Consider the following 18,012-nt stretch of genomic DNA (forward strand, 5'->3'; position numbering starts at 1 on the left):
GCGCAGGCTCAGCGGCCATGGCTCACGGGCCCAGCCGCTCCGCGGCATGTGGGATCCCCCTGGACCGGGGCACGAACCCGTGCCCCCTGCGTCGGCAGGCGGACTCTCAACCACTGCGCCACCAGGGAAGCCCCGAGACAGCTTTTTAAATGCTGGGGGCGGCAGAGCTGGCAGTCCCGATGGTCAAGCGTGACCCCCTCACACACGGCCTCTTAGATTCACTGCCCAAGTTCACATGTGTCTCTCAGTTGCATAGTTAGTGAGTTTGTACACTTTCCTGTTAGAGTTTTCCCTGCCCCATGGGAGGCCTCTCTTTCCTCCTCACATTCCCACCCAGGACGCTCTGGGTAACTGGCCTGGGGCTCCTTCACCGAACAGACACACACAGTGCCTTGGAGGAGCTCTGTAAGATCTGCTTACTACATTTTAGGTTAAAATACTTAAAGGAATCTTTAACATAATTGTTATTGGTAAAATCCATCTTTTATGTGCAAATGGCAGTGATAGAGGCCGAGTTCTCCTTTTGAAATGTTTTTTAGAGATGGAAACGCCGTCATATTGAAAATCTCAGTCATCATTAAAATTGAGGCATGCCGCGCTACTCACTGGTTTCTGCTGTGTGAAGATAGGCGATTTATAAAGCTGGGAATTAGAGTGGTCTGTTGCAAGAAAAACAGTTGTCTCTTCGCTAGTTCATTCTGATTACATTTAACTCATCTGTTATTTCTCACCGAGGGTACCGCTGTTCTCCTCTGATATAAGCTGGTTTTGCCTAGATTGTCATGAGTGAAGATCACATCCCAAGAGTAGGAAATGCAGACGATAAAAGAGCAGAGCACTTGCCCTAGCACAGGGTTGACTACAAGAGAATTTACAGAAAGAAGGATGGAGACCGAATATCATAAGGTCATCCTCTTTTCAAGAAACTCAAGAACTACTGAGAACATGAATGCCTCTGTACTTTGCTGGTTACTAGATATTATTACTGCAGCCTTTTATATCTACTAGGCAGAGGCCGGGGTTCTCTCTGAAGAGGGGTATTTCTCTACACATCGAATTTACCCCAATGACTAATTTCTCATTTCTAAAAGTTCTATTCTTTTTTCTTTAATATGTGGGATCTTTTACAGTACAACTTACGTTTTTGTCCTGTTTGCTGGCCCTTGCTCAATCTGAGAGCGCTTCTTTTACAGTCTCTATCTGCTAATTCTAGGAAGTGGAGGTCTCAGAGTGGCTCCAGCTGCTGCTGCGCTAGCGCCATGAGCGCATCTGCGGTGGGGCATTAGCTAGGATCTCGAGTGTGGCCTGGGCTGAGGATGTGCCGGCAGGTGGTCCTGAATTTGCAGAAGCCAGCAGCTGAACAGAAATTCTCCTTTCCTCGGGGGTTCTGCAGCTCCAGGTGACATCAGCTTAGAGCCTGGTCCTGGTGAGGCCGCTGTCCTGACGGGTACCTGGGGAGGCTCCACGCTGCTGGGCAAGCTGTCCTACTGCCCCCCACCCACCCCCCGTCACGGACAGACGCTTCTTCAGCCTTTCATAAAGGGCAGTTTGTGGGGTTGGTCCTGGTTCATTTCTCTCCCTGTCCCTTTTCAATTCTGAAGTCAATTCCAACACTTGAAGATTTTCGTAACTTTCTTGGGAATAGAGCTCTATATTTAAAAGGACATTAGATTATTTTTATTTTATTTATTTATTTATTTTGCAGTACACGGGCCTCTCACTGTCGTGGCCTCTCCCGCTGCGGAGCACAGGCTCCGGACGCGCAGGCTCAGCGGCCATGGCTCATGGGCCCAGCCACTCTGTGGCATGTGGGATCCCCCCAGACCGGGGCACGAACCCATGTCCCCTACATCGGCAGGCGGACTCTCAACCACTGCGCCACCAGGGAACCCCGACATCAGATATTTTATGCAGTGCTATCTACTGAGTGCCTATAGCTTTCGGCTCTATGCTGGGGACACAGCAGTAAGCAAGCGGCTCCCGAGCCCTGCCCTCCTGGGGCTTCCCTCCTGCCCTTCGAGGAGTTTGGCACAGGAGTGCTTCCAGGTCACCTGGTTGCTCTACGGCCAGCTTTACTTTTTTTTTTTTTTTTCCTTTTGGCCATGCCGCACGGCTTGCAGGATCTTAGTTCCCCAACCAGGGATTGAACTTCAGCCCTCAGCACTGAAAGCACCGAGTCCAAACCACTGGACCACCAGGGAATTCCTCCAGCTTTTTTTTTTAAAAAAATAAATTTATTTATTTATTTACTTTTGGCTGCATTGGGTCTTCGTTGCTGCGCGCGGGCTTTCTCTAGCTGCGGTGAGCGGGGGCTACTCTTCGTTGCGGTGCACGGGCTTCTCATTGCGGTGGCTTCTTTTGTTGCGGAGCACGGGCTCTAGGCGTGTGGGCTTCAGTGGTTGTGACATGCAGGCTCAGTAGTTGTGGCTCACGGGCTCTAGAGCGCAGGCTCAGTAGTTGTGGCGCACGGGCTTAGTGGCTCCGTGGCACGTGGGGTCTTCCCAGACCAGGGCTCGAACCCATGTCCCCTGCACTGGCAGGCAGATTCTTAACCAGTGCGCCACCAGGGAAGTCCCAGATTTACTTGAGTTACATGCTACTCTGTACATTTAAAATATGAAAAGCCTCCGTATTTTAACACATTTGGTACCAGCCCAAAGCTCTGAATTATTAGATGTTAAAACGAGCGTTGAAATCAAGCTGATCTTTTAAGCAAAGACCTATTTAGTTTCTACATATCACACTATTTCGTTTGGTTGTCATCTTAACAATTACATAAACTTTTTATTTTGAACAAATATACAGGCCTCCTATTTCAGTGTAGTTTGATTAAAAATGTGTTCCTCCGTTTGAACCTCACCTTTGAAGGGTCACAGAAAAGGAACCTTGAAGTCCTATGAGGATGTTCATCTGGGACATTTGATTCACCTACAGCGGCTCCCGTGTCATCTGTGGAGGCTGGTCAACGACAGAAACTTCTAGATCCTCCTCATCTACGACACGTTTTACTCTTTTCTGGTCTGTTTTTGCTAATGGAACATTAAACTCTATGGACAACTAATCGCTCCTTGTCAGGATGCCGTTACTCCATTGTTAAAAAAGCCAAAATACAAACAGGCTGTGGCAGAAATTTCCATCCAGGGCCACACAACTGCCACATTCACAGCATTTTCACGCAACACAGAGTCCTCCTCCAGAAAATACGTACTTCCCCCTTCATCGCCAAGTTCCCAAAGGTTAGATTCTGAAACCATCCTCCGCCCACTCACCTGAGATTCTGATTAGACATCGAACGCACTGACCTCGTCCCTCAGTGGCCCCCAGGCTGTGGGCTCGTTTTCGTCTCGACACCACAGCCACCTCCCCGTGTTATTGCTGGGAAGCCCGCAGCCCACACCTGCCCCTACGTGGCGTGTCCCACGCCGATTTACACTGCTAATTTCCTGGCCATCTTCAGGGATAGTGGCTTATAAGTTACTTTCCACACTTAAGGAGACAACTTCACTATCTCGATATACCCAAAACAAACAAAAAAAGCTTTTCATTGTAGCCACTTACTAGACACTCGCAACACTACTTTCTAACTAGGACTCCTTTCCGCCTGCATCCCTGTGACCTCATCTCCCGTGACTTCCATTTTGTTCTGGCCGGTTTTGCTACCCCTTCTTTCCAAAGTGGTTTATCGGGTCAACACCTGCGCACACATACTTGGCATAAACCCCACATCGTTTTATCGAGGCTGGTATGTCACAGCTGAGGCCGAAGGGATAGCTCGTTGATTAAAGGACAAGAGGAGGGGGCTCAGGAGAAGATCTCTGAGATTTCTGACCCAGAAACTCAATCTTCTGGGCACAGGCTCGGTGTCATTTATGTGTGTAATCTGACCAGGGCCCGTGCTTGGCTACTCTTCATTCAGTACTATTTTTAAGGCACCCCACACATTCCAAACCACATATTCCGTACCCTGCTCTCCTTAACAAATGGGAATCTCTCAGCAGATTTGCTGGGAGCCACGTGGAGCAAAGTGAGGGAAGAATCCAGTGCCACATGAGAATCTTGCCGATATCTACCGAGAGGAACGGGCAACAGCAATATTGGTCCTTCTGAAGTCTGGTTGCTCCGTTCTCCTCTGAGCAGCTAACTTTTGTGTGGTTGCATTAGCAGGTTAGTGGGTGTTAGCAGGTTGTGACTCTGGCTCTCTCTGGCTGTGACAGTTCTGGAGCCTGGGTAGATACACCTTCCCCTCCCAAGCTTATCGTGTGCAGTCAGAGGGGCAGGCCTCTCACCGCACAGATCTGTTATCTGCTAACACAGTACCCTGGAAGAAAGTTTCTTTCTTTTTCGCCTTGTTGTTGTTACCGCTGCTACTGGTACTGCTAGTACTAGTAGTAGTTAAGTTTGGGTGTTTGGCCAAACACCCAAATCTTGTCAAATAAGCACTTAACTTCTTTCCCTTTTCCCCAAACTTGAAAATCTATAAGGCAAAAACCATAGAAAGAAAGCACTTCACAAATGGAACTTGAGAAATTGGAATTGAGAAATTTTCTGCACTTCAGCTTAAATTCAGAAAGTTGTTTCTTCTTTTAAGCCACTGATCCTGGGTGTCCTATCAGTCCCTCCACCACCCCCTCCGAGGAGCTAAGGGCCAGGAGCTGAAGGAAATTCACACGTGTACAGGAGTAGTTGGCTGTGCAGACAAACCATGGTCATTTCAAGGGCAATGGAAGAGGGAGTAAAGAAAACTGCTAACAAGGGGGAGGGATGGATTGAGAGTTTGGGATTAGCAGATGCAAACTACTATATATAGAATGGATAAACAAGGTCCTACTGTACAGCACAGGAAACTATATTCAATATCCTGTGATAAACCATAATGGAGAATATGAAAAAGAATATATACACGTATAACTGAGCCACTTTGCTGTACAGCAGAAACGACACCCATGCCACGTGACGTGTGTCTTTAACCCAGGGCAGCTTCCCTGCTACCTGACGGAAGCTTTGTGCACTGTTTCCATTAGAGCCTCACAGGAAAGCAATTGTTGGCAATGAATTCGGTTACGTTCTCATGAAAAGATTTTAAGAGTTCTGCTCCCTAGAACTGTCCATTGTACAACTCTTTAATCCAAAGTAATATTCAAAGACCAAACTGAGCAGTCTGTCAGGGTAACATCCACCCCAGGGACGCAGCAGCTCCAGAGTCCAGACCCTACAAGCCATCTCCATGCGGCTCTTCTCATAAAAGGGAAAACTATGGAGCCATCAGAGGGGTCCTAGAATATGTTTCATCTTTTAGAAAGTATTTTAATATACAGTGTGTTTGCATCCGTAACTGAGTTTTCTCTTCTGTGTGAAATGCCTTGGTGAATAAAAAATGAGAACAAAGGATGTTTAACTCCCGAGTAATTCTATTTCCCCTTCTAGAAAACGATGCTCCTGGACCTTGCCTTTCACGTGGAGTTTTTTTTACTTCCTCATTAAAATGTATAAAATTAAAGGAAACCAGACAGATGCTTAAAAGAAGAAACATTCCACGGCAAGATAGCTGGCCATACAATTAGTCCCCCGGGGGGATCTGCGTTTGGAAACACCGCCCCCAAGGAGACAGAGCTCGTGTTGGAGGTGTCCAGGCCCAGTGGGGACCAGTCCCTGCTGTGCAGGCGGCACTCCTCACGGCAGGGGCCGGGGTGGGGAGAGGACTGACCAGGCCCGAGGAAACGGTTCTGGACCCAGTTCCACCACCAGCCGGCTGGGGGGTGGGGAGAATTTGCTGACACTGCCTCACACTCTTTCTTCTCATCTGCACAATGAGGGGATTCGTCAGAAGATTCCCTCGGAGCTACCCTGTTCAGTGACCCTAAGTCACATGGCAACAACTAACTCTGCTAATTGACCTATTACGAAGGTTTAGTTTTCCCACAACATTGTTTGATTCAACGAAGCATTTTCCTCCGTCCAAAACCACCGCCTGAAGCTCTGCAGAGCACACGTGTCTGGGCAAGGCTAGGAGCATACTCATCACTCCCGCAGGATCCAGCAGGGCCTGGGGGGCGTGTGGAGAGGAGCCCTCTGACACTCCAGAGTGAACCAGACACGGTTACATGGGACACTCCCTGAACGGTGTATCAGAGGAAAGAGGGCTCCGGGGACAAGACCAGGGAGGAACCCGTGGAAAACGAGGAAGGGCCATGGTGGGCAGAGAACACTGGTGTCGACAACCCCGCCTCTGGCCATGGGCTTTGGTGCCAGTACCCCGTGTGCAGGACGCAGACGGGCCGGTCGTGGCCTTACGTGTCCTATCGTTTGATGTACTCCGATTGACTAGTTTTTGCTCATTTTTACTGTATATTTATAGTTATAAAATCATACAGGAAAAAAAAAGAAAATCGGTACTAGCTACAGGAGCTGCAACACTCCTCGTCCTCTCCCCTGCCTTTTGGGAACTGCTCTGATGCCTCAGAGCTGAATGGTAACATCCCCGCTGGGACTGATGAATGAAGACCCTTCATCCTGACCTTTTCTAATGCAGAACATGCGGCTCTAACCCTGCAGTAACCTGCCTCAATGGGCAGTACCAGAGCCAGACACTCACTCCTCCGGGCCACCTGTCCTTCTGTACTGGGTTGAATTACTTGCAGGGAAGAGCATTCACTGAGAGGACAACTGTTGCATACAATGGAGTATTTGTGGTGGCTGCGAGCTTTGCGGACGTGGGTTGCTCTGACAACAGACTGCTGAGAGCATCCCTGATTCTGCCCTACACCAGCATGGAAAACGGGGGGCAGGCCCACAAGACACAAGAGGGACATGCTTGGTTTTCAGTCCTGCCTTCCTTACTGTCTGACAAGAAGCCACCGAGCACTCACCAATCAGTCTCATACGCTTTGCCCGAGGACCCAGGAGAACCAGTGCCCCCTGCCCTCACCCTGTATGGACCCCTCAGTTCAGTCGCGTGAAATGGATTCTGATTAAGTCTCCCCTGATTCCACATCGCCCCCCACCGCCGTTCCGTAGGGGCCTCAGACCCAGGTAGGAACCCTCACATCGACACACGGCAAAGGATGGGTAGGAGGGGTAGGAGGGGAGGGGGCGTGGCCGCTGGGACCCGCCCCTGCTGACCTCCAGGTTGAAGCAGCTCTGGGCTCCGGGCCGGCAGCTCCCCGCGTCCCCGTCGGCTCGACGGTGCAGCTCCCGTGTGGCTCGGAGATGCAGGGGCCCCCGTTCCTCCCCTCGCTCCTGCCCGGGCTGCCACTCCAGCTGATCTCTCAGTTTGGACTGTTAGGTGCACGGGAGGGATTTGTTTTTTTTGTTTGTTTTTGTTTTAAACTTTTAAACAAAACACCAAGGACGAGAGGGCAGGGTGGGGTGGGGAAGGTAGACAGACGGCTGGAAAACTACTGGAAAACTAAGGGATGAGGAAAAGCATGACCAGAGAAACCAACATAAACACAGCGGCCTCAGAGAGAGAAGAGAACAGAGCCAAGATGAGGCTGAGCAAAATGGCGGGCTGAGAGATCTGAAAAGCAAACAGAGAGAGAGGGAGAAGAATGCAGCACGCTGGTTATGAGGCGCATGCGATGGGGACGCATGAGTCAGACTCGCCCGCAAGCGCACTACCCACGAAGGATACGGAAACAAGGCTCCTGCTGCTTCCTCTCTGTGGTCGCGCAGCGAAAGCCACAGTCCAGGGCGGCGCACGCGAGAGCAGTCCTGGGGCTACGCCACTCGCCGCCCGCTGCTCCGGGGCTTCTCCGCCGCGCTCCTCGCCCGGCCGGGCTGTGTCGCAGAGGGAGCGGGTGGGCTGGCTGCCTACGGCCTTCAGGGCTGGACTGTCCCTGGGGCAGCGAACCCAGGCAGGGACGCACGCGCTCCCGGGAAGTCCGCTAATTATCCTGTGACCGTGAAGAGCGTTTTGTACTGCGTCTTAAACTCCTATTTGCTTCTCCGTTGGGATGGCTGGTCGTTCGGGACGCCAAAACAAAAAAAGAAGGGACAGACTGCGACGATCCTAGCGCTGCCAGCAGGATTAGCCTTGTGTCAAGAGGGAGGACCCTCTCAGCTAAGAGCAGCGGCGGCGCAGTTAAAAATAAGAGGAAAGGGGGGAAAGAAACAAGGAGACAAAAGAGAGCTAAACCAAATCAAACCAAACTGCGGGGGGGGGGGGGGTGGTGAGGAAAAAAAAAAAAGGAGGAACCCAACCAATAGAAAGGTTTTGGTTGAAACTTGAGGCTTTAGTACAGTGCAGGTTTGCGATCATAACCAAGCAGCCGGGGGCAGGATGAGCTGGAGCGCGGCAAGGCCAGCGAGGAGGAGGACGAGGAGGAGCAGGAGGGAGCAGGGAGGCAGAGCCGGGAGCCCCCTTACCTGCAGGTCCGGGCCCGGCTCCTTCCCCGGGTTCCCGACGGGGGAGTCCCGGGACACGGAGGTCACAGAGGACAGGAAGCTGGAAGACTCGGTGAGGTGGGGCAGAGGGGAGAGGCCCTGCCCCAGCCGCTCCACCTGCTCCAGGAAGGCCTGGAGCTCCTTCCTGAAGGCCTTCATCCTCGCATTGAGGGCCCCCAGCAGCTGGGGCTCCTCCTTGGCGCCCTGGACGCCGGCTCCCGACAAGGCCCCACCGCCCTGCAGCGCCGCGTCCGTGAAGCCGTCCGTGTCGGTGATGATGCGCTCCACGGTCCGCTCCAGCCGCTCGGCCTCGTGCCTGATGCTCGCCAGGCGCTCCGAGTCCTCCCGAGCACGGAGCAGCTCTGCCGGGCACTCACCAGCCTCCGACGGCTTCCCGCTGCCGAAGCCCGACGTCTTCTCGAAGGTCTCCTCCGAGTCGCTCTCGCCACCGATGGGGCCCTCCCGCCGCGGCTGCAGCGCGCGGCCGTCCTCCCCGTCGCTCTCTTTCTTGCCCGCGTCGCTGTCAGCGTCGCTGTCGCGGGGGCTTGGGGCGCGCGGGCCCGGGGGCGCGGCCGGGTCACAGCGTGGGGCGCCCAACAGCAGCGCCTGGTTCTCATGCTGCAGCGTCAGCACCTTGCCGCTCAGCTCGCTGATCTGCAGCCGCGCCGCTCGGAGCTCGTCCTGAAGGGGCGGCGGGTCCTGCAGGGGCGCCCCGCCGCCCGCGCCCCCCGCCAGCCACGCGGGCTCCGGCCGCGGCTCGAACTTGAACTTGCTCAGCTCGTGGGTCAGCTGTCGGTTGTGATCCTCGATCTCGGAGATGGACCTCCGCAGCAGCTCCGCCTCCTCCTCCACGAACTGCAGGTGCCGGCGCAGCTCTGCGGAGGACTCCAGGGAGTCCCCGAAGGGCGAGGTCAGAACGCCGGGCAGGGGCTCCCGGCCCGCGGCGTCGCGCTCGTGCTGGCCCCGCAGGTCCTCCATCTCCGCCTTGAGGCCCCGGTTCTCCACCTCCAGCTCCACGATCTTCCGGCCCAAGATGCTGGCTTCCTCCTCCACCAGCTTTAGCCGCAGCTTCAGCTCGGCCTCCCGAGTGCTGGGCGGCCCGCCGGCCTCCCCCGTGGGGAGGGGGCTGTCCACGTCCCCGTAGAGGGCCTTGTACCTCTGCAGCTCCTGCTCCAGCCCGTCCTTCTCCCGCCCCAGCCTGGCCATCTTCCTGAGCATCAGCGAGCCCTCCTCTTTGGCAAACTGGAGCTGGCACCTCAGGTCGGCGCTGTCATCCTGCCAGGAGAGAGCAGCCCAGAGGAGGGTTATTTGAAAATACCAAATGTTCCTGTGTTTGACGATTTCCCTCGCACCTCGCCCCCGACACACACGCACACAAAACATCGATCTTCCCGTCAGTGCGTGGAGTCGCTCGTTAGAGGGACCACGACAGAGCCAGGGCGAGGCCGGGGCCTTCACGGGGGCACCAAGGACTGCTGGTGGTGGCTTTGTCACAGAACAAAGGAAACCAAACAATTAGTTTGGAAAAACGTGCACATGAAAACCATCACCCAGGAGATGAGTGGAGAGGAGTGAACGAGATGAAACCCAGCCCCGTCGGCAACGCGGCGACACCCCCCTCCCCCACCCCCGTTACTTTGTGGGTCCACCCTGACCAGTGAGAGACCCCAGACCCCCTGCTCAGCCTGGGGCAGGGAGACAGGCCTCTGTGGCCACTTCCACCTGTTGCCACTTACCTCCCACCTCATCAGAGGGGCAGGCCAGCACCTCACAGGTCTTAACAGGATGGGGAGGCCAGGTGACCCCAAATCAGAGCCCGGCTCTGCTGGAACCTGAGACACGGCAACCCAACTCTCCTCCTCCCCTGCCTCCCCTCTCCCAACGAATCACAGGGATGGCATGAGGACAAACCACGAGACGATGGGCATGAGGGTACTTTGGAAGCCGAGTTGCACAGTAAGTACCAAGCTCTGACGGGTAGTATGAAATGGTTCCTGCAAACCTAAGCCCGGGTGACTCGCACCCTCCTCTCCCCATGCGACCTTGACTTTGGTTACGTTCTGCGCCTTTAGTGGCTGTAACACAGCAGGAAATTAAACTCAGAAACCCAAGGCAAGGTGTTAAGTGGTTTAAAACCTGAGAAGCGGTGGCCATCGGGACCCCAGAGGATTCTGGAGGGTCACTGGAGCAGGCTCGCGGCTACTGTAAGCCCACACTGCTCAGCTGAGGTCAAGAAGGCAGTTTCTGGACCGACTGGAAAGTGGACCCTGCCTTCGCAGCGCAGGTCTCAATGCCCTGAAGCTGCGTGAGCTCTCCATGTTCAGTGGCCGGCAAGAGTGACCCATTTCATGGACCGTTCCTCTGTGATTGGCTACCAAGTTTCAAAAGGCTGTCACGGGGACAAAGACTTAGGCAAAGGCTCCCCCGCCACACAGACTCAGTGAGCGCTGGGTGGTGGTCACACCCCATATCAACCCAGGGGAGGGAGAGTCATCAAACCAATCTCCACGGCAAGTCGGCCCCCTGGGGGAGGATGGCCCTTCCAGATCACCTGTGCGCGAACAGGCCAGCAGGGCTGGCGCAGCTTCATCCTCAGAGAACGTGGCTCATTCTCCGCCCTGTTCTTGCCGCTCGCTTACCATTGGGCAGAAAGACACAGCAACACCTTCCCGGGTGCCCGCACCTTTCCTCCTTCCACCCCGCTAGACCCCTCCTGCCCGAGCCACAAACCGATGGAAGGAAAGAAAAGCAGAGTGACAGGTAAGATTCAAAGAAAAATCACAGGCCAGCTGTGAGCCAGAACCACACGGAAAGCAGCCCTGGTGCGGCCTGCACACCCTCTGAGGGACCATCTCTCACGCCACCTCTTAGCAGAGGGCCTACCGGTCCCGCTCCTCTGTCCGTGGCACCAGGGGCCGAGCGCAGAGCCCTGGGGGACCGGCCCCTTATGTCCGAAGCAGAACCCTCAACTCAATCAAGGTCGCTGTGAAGGTCAAAAGGAACGGCATATGGCTGACTGGTTTGTATGTGGTCAATCTCCACACTCTAGCACGCTGAAGCCAACCTTCTGCTTTGTCTGAAACTCAATTAATTTGGGGAAAAGGAGCCAGTGATTCTGTTTTTTGGGTTTTTTTGTTTTTCCTGCTCGCACATCAGGAGAGCTACATATAAATGTCACTGGGAGGAGAGCATCGTCCTCGTGATCTAAGAACTTACCACATTAAGGATCTGGTTTGCTTTTGGTTAGGCAGACATAACAAGGGTTTCTGTGACTAACTGGAAATAAAGCTGTCTGCCCTGCTCAATGGAGCAAGATGGGTTATCACTGCTGGGGTAATGATACATATTTTTAAAGGGCCTACATAGAATACACGGGCTGTAAAAGACATACTATATTTAATCCTAATACTAAGGGGAAAAAGCATACTTATTTGATTCATTCATTCCTTCGGTAAATATTGAATACCTACTATGTACCAGAAATTGACATGTGAAACAACGCAGTTTCTTAGAACTTTTGAGAGTAGAACAATCAAAAGCATCTTTTCAATTTTTGGTAAACATAGATTTCTAAGAAATCTATTGTATCCAAATACACAGAGAGGTCTTTGTTGTCACAGGAAGGAATGGAGTTTGAATAAACTAAAATATGTATCAAGGGAGACAGATTGTCAGTACTTTGTAAATGGATCAGTTTGGGGGTGACAAGTCTGGGACAGGAAGACCCTTAGCCCCATCATTAACTTGATAGCCAGTGTTCATCCTGTGTCCAAAATCGCCTACTAAACGATCCTATCTCCCCGCAAGCACAGAAATTCACCTTCGTGCCTGGGGACAGACGCGGAGATCGGAGAGGAGAATGTTGCCAGCCACGAGGGAACTCCACCTCCGGCCCAGGACTCAAGCCTGGGCGGACCCAGGGATGGGCCTGGCCCCAGCCATGACCAGCGTCCTGACCCTACTTCCCTGGAAACTCACAACTGGTGAGGCCTTGAGACGGTGGAGGCCAAGGGGCAGAGTCACCTGCACAGTTCAGGATGCTTTTGTCTCAAACCAAGATCAGAGGGTCTCAGGCCATCTCTCCTGAGGGTTTCCCCCAAATGCTGAACTGAGAAATCGGGGAAGGCACATGAGAGGCACATGGAGACTGGGCCTTCCCTAAGGGTTCTGTACTTGGTTGTAAGTACTCATCTGCACCCCCCTTATACAGGTTAAAAAAAAAAAAAAAAAAAAAAAAAAGAAGCTTCAAATCGCCTTGATTTCTAGAAACCTCACACCATCTGCCCCCACCTCCTCTCTGCCATTCCCCACAGTCTGATTATAAACTACAACCATCCTTCTCTGTCTCCTTGAACTTAAACCCAGGTCAGGTAAAGAAACAAGATTCCATGATAGGGCTTCCCTAGTGGCACAGTCGTTAAGAATCCACCTGCCAATGCAGAGGACATGGGTTCGAGCCCTGGTCCGAGAAGATCCCACATGCCGCGGAGCAACTGAGCCCACGCGCCACAACTAGAGAAAGCCCGCTTGCAGCAACGAAGACCCAACACAGCCAAAAATAAAATAAATTAAAAAAAAAATTCTATGATATACCCTAGTGAGCACCCAATTCATAGATTACCCGAGGATTGATCAAATATCCAAAAAGCCTTCCTGTTCCTTAAAGAAACTACCCACATACGAGAAATTCTAATAGATGATTAAAGCATGCTTCATTTCTATGCAACACCCATGCGTTACTAGGCCTGACTAAACCAAGACTAACGCAGTTTTTGACAGAAAGGCCATCTTTGAAGCCAAGGGAGTGTGTGGCTTTAACAAAGGGATCAGACTTCCTCACTCAGTGGAGGCGGCTGGAGCGGTGTTTTGGGGGGTGGGTGTGCGGGGAGTTGGGCTCAGCCCATTCTGGGGCGGGAAGCCAACTCCTAATACGATGGGGAATCACAGCCTCAGCTAAAGCAGCATGGGCTGGATACCCATCTTATCTTGTAACTGAAGACTCTCTAAAACTCAGCCAAGACTCCAGGGGAGGGGTCTAGGCTGATCTCAGGCTCTGGTTTCAGGAGATGGTCCGATAGCTCCAGGAATGCAGCATGAAAGCAGGTCCAGTAACCTTCCCACGTGACACACCTGGTGCAGGCAGAGAAAGCAAGCAGGGCATGGAGGAGAGGACACACACAGGGCCACCGCCGCCACCACCAGCGGAAAGGCCTTGACAAGCGACAGAAATATATCGCGACGGGTATATATTCTTTGGCTTGCAAGTCTGCCGTCTGGCCAGCCCGCCAGCGCTGGCTGTGCGTGCGCCTACCTTGCGCCGGGGCGCCAGTTCCCTCTGAGTCCTGGCTGCGGACCTGCAGTTCCCAAGGCGCTCCGTTCCACCGCTCTGCCAGACAGAAACTCCTTGCTCAACGATCCCGCAGGCTGGGCACTTAACCTGCTCCCGAGCCCGGGTCTCCCCTCTCCTGTCCCCAGCCTGACTGACCCTCGGGTGAGCGCACTGCACGCTATCCATCCCGCGATGGGTAGAGATGACCCTTTGAAAGAGAAGCGCTTCCCTGGTCAGGAGCCAGTACGTTGAAACAGACTCAGAGCCCAAGGGGGTTGAAGCTCCCAGTAGTGGGGACGACAGATTTTAATGTCGCCCTTCTTAGCGGATTCCAAAGTGAGATTTGGGGAGCAGAGACGTGGATAACAGTTAACCTCTGGCATTCCTCCAACTCATGCAGCCAGGCCCTCCGTGAAGGCTGCTCTGGGGATGGGGGACTTGAGAGGGGAGAAAGCAAAGGGAAGCAGGTGTGGGATTCCCAGGGAGGCCGGCCCCGGGCCTCGGAGCTTCCTGGACTTACTGCATCTCTCTAATTAGTCCTCGCGCTGAGAGCTCAGGAAGCTGACACCCCAATGATGCCTTGTTCTCGCCAACACCTAATACTAGCAGCAGTTTTTTTTTTTGTTTTTTAGAGAAGGAATCCAGAAAAGCGAGCGTTCAGAAAAGCTAAGGAAGTTCTGAAGGCCAGGGGCCATGTGCACAGAAAGGGCCCCACTCTTACCGCTTTGGAGAGAACACCTGGTTTTCAATTAGGACAATTTAAGACACCCTTCAGTTTGTGCATTAAAAAAAAACAACCAACACTCAAAACGATGCTTTACGGATGACCCGACACAACGGCAGCTGTGCTATTTTACTACTTTACTGTGTGAATGTCTCCGAAGGCCAGAACGCCTGCCACCAGCTGTGAGCACGGCAGAGCCCTGCCTGAACAGCACGCAATTATGCTGCTCAGGAAGCCAGTTTGCTCCTCTCCTTCTTGAAGGCACCACCAGCTGACCGGTGCGAGACACAAAAGAGCTGTTGGTTTGGGAAGACAGTTTTCACCCCACAGAGGCTTTGGATGAGTCCAGATGTTTGGGCAGCTCACGTTTCTTTGACGCTATTGAAGGTGACACTAACACTTGAGAAAATTCAAAATGAGGAGATCTCGTAACATGAGAGTGGAACGCTGCTTACCTGAGTGACGGCTTTCTTTTCTTTGTACATTTCCCGGCTGCCTCTTCTCTTCAGGGAACTCTGAAATAGATCCAGGTGACATTCTGTTACGGAGGGTGGGGGGGGTCACACGTGGGAGCCGGCACTAGGTGGCAGGTCCCCACTGGGAGAGGACACACACAGTGGACGGAGGCTCTTTGTGTCACTGGAATCAAGAAACAAACTAGAGTCAACAATATAAAGGCAGTCGGGGGAATTCCCCGGCAGTCCAGTGGTTAGGACTCGGTGCTTTCACCGCCGTGGCCTGGGTTCAATCCCTGGTCAGGGAACTAAGAGCTCACAAGCCACGCGGCGCAGCCAAAAAAGGATGTAAATATAAAAGAACACAATACAATACGGTAAAGGGAGCCGGGTGAGCTCAGGGAGGTCTTCGCATCCTGAGAGGCTTTAAGTCCTGATTATTGGATTTGGGGTTTTCCCCAATCCTTCAGTTTCATGAAGGAGGGAGTCTTGGGTCATTGCGACTGTGGAGAGGAGACGGGAAAAGGAAGAGGGTAGGAAGTTTTGGGAAAAAGATATGCAATCCTTCTGCAGCTGCCCTGCCTTCCGAATTATGTTTTGTTTGGGCTAATATCAAAATTAATTGCCATTTCCTGAGTACCTGTGGTAAGCAGTGAGGTAAAAAGTGGTCGGAGGGAGAGACGGCGGCCCTTGTTTACGGAGAATCCAGGTTGCGACGTTCTCCATGAACCCAAGCCAATTCCTGATTAAACATACCTCTTAGGTCTTAGCGAGTTCATCATTTCTTCACGTGGGAAGCGGCCAGGCTGGGGCCTGGCCTAGTTTTACATGCGTTACAGCGCACCTTTGCCTGCTGTGGGCAAGAAGTGTGTCTGAAGTAAATCAAAGGGCCAAGGGATGTCTGAGGCAGGAGCACAGGAAGGCAAGACAGTTCCCGCTCACGTCAAGTGTGGAGACAGAAAGAACGGTTGGAAGGAGAGCCAGAAGCTCTGAAGGGAAGACAAAGGAACCTGAAACCTGAAAGGATGGGTGTAATCACAGCACAAGTTAGAAGGAAACAGTTTGGAAAGTTAAGAGACTCCCCCCACGGCCACCCCCTCCCCTCTGCAGCTGCACCTGACTGAGGGGGACCGGGGTCCCCTGGGAGCTGACCCAGAGAGAGGCAGTGCCCTCTCTGCTTCGTACCTTTGCTGCACCCCGCACACCACCCAGCCCGGGAAGGAGGCTCTTCTGCAAGTCGCCTCCATGACATCAGATCTTACGTTAATTCACTCAGTTCTGTGTGCATTACAGTGTCTCGATGTCAGAAGGTTAGCCCGTGCCATTTACTGGATGAATTTCAGGGTTAAGAAAGAACTGAAATTCTAGCTGCCCCTGAGCCTCTCGGAGGCTGGAGGCCCGGGGAGAAAGGTAATGAGAAGGGATGAGAAAGTAGAGAGTCAGCATGGGGTATGGGCGCTCCCCGGCCAGCCAAGGAGGGGTGGAGGCTTGTCCCTAAACCCCAGCTGCAGAAGCGGCTTTCTTTCCTTTAGCTTTTTCTGTAAAAGCAGGGTCAGACTACAAAGAGAACCACCATCTCCTCCAACAGGTGAAGTTGAGCCTGTCTTAAGAAGGGCTTGAGTTTTTGCACCCGCTGTAAGTAGGTTTTCCAAGATTCTTCACGCTGCAGTGAAGGAGTTTCTTTGATCTGAATGAGCCGAGTGAGATGAACGCTTCCGAGGATTCACTATAGAGAAGAGTTACAATAAAGCATCAGGGAGAGAGGCTGTTCCCGAGGCTTCAGCCTGAGGGGTTTAACTCTGGAACTGTGGTCGCAACCAGGGCCCACAGTGACTGCAGCAAGCCTGCCTTCTGCAAGCCGCCCTCCCGCATCACATCTTCCAAGGAACGGAAAACAGATTCTGCATTTGCTGAAAGAAAACTGTCTGGAAGCCAGAGGAAAGCTAGAAGTGGAGACAGAAGTTTCTGAAAATCTATGCAGAATCACGGTTGCTGCATTTCGATGCTGGAGGAAGGGGCGCCTTCTGGGGGAGCTCCTGCTGGAGGGGCCCGGGCACAGATTCCTCTGACCCCCCACCCCGGGTGTCTTTTTCCCTTGCCCCGCCCTGAACAAAACTGCCCGAGTCCTGTGATCCTTCTAGCGAATCAGGGAACAGGCAGGAGTTTGTGGGACCCCTGACATAGATCTCAGCCACAGTGGCAACTACAACAAAAAACACTGCAAGGATTGAGATTAACCAGCAATTAAGAAACCATGAAACTTTGGTGATGGACATAAATGAATGCTAGATGTTGTGTGATGGGAAGACCTATGTTACAAAGATGTCACATTTTTCCCAAATAATTTTATAAGTCATTTTAACCAAACTCCTGTCTCCATATATACATAGTGCAACATATATACACACAAAAAGTATGCGTGTGTGTGAGTATATATACATACACACACAAATACTTTTTGTATATTTGTAAGGGAGATAAGAGGATGGAAGGACTTGACAAAAAGATTAAAAATTCATCTAGATCAGGGATAGGCAAACTTTGGCCGTCAGGACCAATGAACCCACAGCCTATTCTGTGACTAAGTTTTACTGGAGCACAGCCTCATCTATGGATCAGAAAAAAAAATAGATCTATACCATGTATTTTTAAAAATTCCAGATGATTTAAAAATCTAAATGTAGAAATCACACACACACCCACAATCCCAGAAAGAGATGAATTTCTATTTGTTCTGGGGGCATGAACTTTATAAACACAAGAAACAAAAGCTGAAACATCCAAGGAAAAGATAGAGTGGATTTATAAAATTATTTTTATATTATCAAAATAAAACACAGTATTAAAAAGCAAATGATAGGGCTTCCCTGGTGGCGCAGTGGTTGAGAATCTGCCTAATTAATGCAGGGCACACGGGTTCGAGCCCTGGTCTGGGAGGATCCCACATGCCGCGGAGAAACTGGGCCCGTGAGCCACAACTACTGAGCCTGCGTGTCTGGAGCCTGTGCTCCGCAACAAGAGAGGCCGCGATAGTGAGAGGCCCGCGCACCGTGATGAAGAGTGGCCCTCGCTCGCCACAACTAGAGAAAGCCCTCGCACAGAAACGGAGACCCAACACAGCA

At 52.4% G+C, this 18,012-nt stretch overlaps 1 protein-coding gene across 3 annotated transcripts in view; it reads right to left on the minus strand.

Annotated features, from left to right (window-relative positions):
• Positions 1 to 18,012, minus strand: part of MTCL1 (microtubule crosslinking factor 1) — a 128,414-nt gene that overhangs the window by 40,361 nt on the left and 70,041 nt on the right. For all 3 annotated transcript variants that reach the window (XM_055080304.1, XM_028480043.2, XM_055080305.1), the window contains exons 4-6: positions 14,891 to 14,950; positions 8,365 to 9,657; positions 7,120 to 7,275 (exon numbers count right to left, since the gene is read on the minus strand). In XM_055080304.1, coding sequence (XP_054936279.1) covers positions 7,120 to 7,275; positions 8,365 to 9,657; positions 14,891 to 14,950 — 1,509 coding nt within the window. The remainder of the gene's footprint in view (positions 1 to 7,119; positions 7,276 to 8,364; positions 9,658 to 14,890; positions 14,951 to 18,012) is intronic.

This window comes from Physeter macrocephalus, chromosome 19 (genome assembly GCF_002837175.3).
Source record: "Physeter macrocephalus isolate SW-GA chromosome 19, ASM283717v5, whole genome shotgun sequence".
Lineage (NCBI taxonomy): Eukaryota > Metazoa > Chordata > Mammalia > Artiodactyla > Physeteridae > Physeter > Physeter macrocephalus.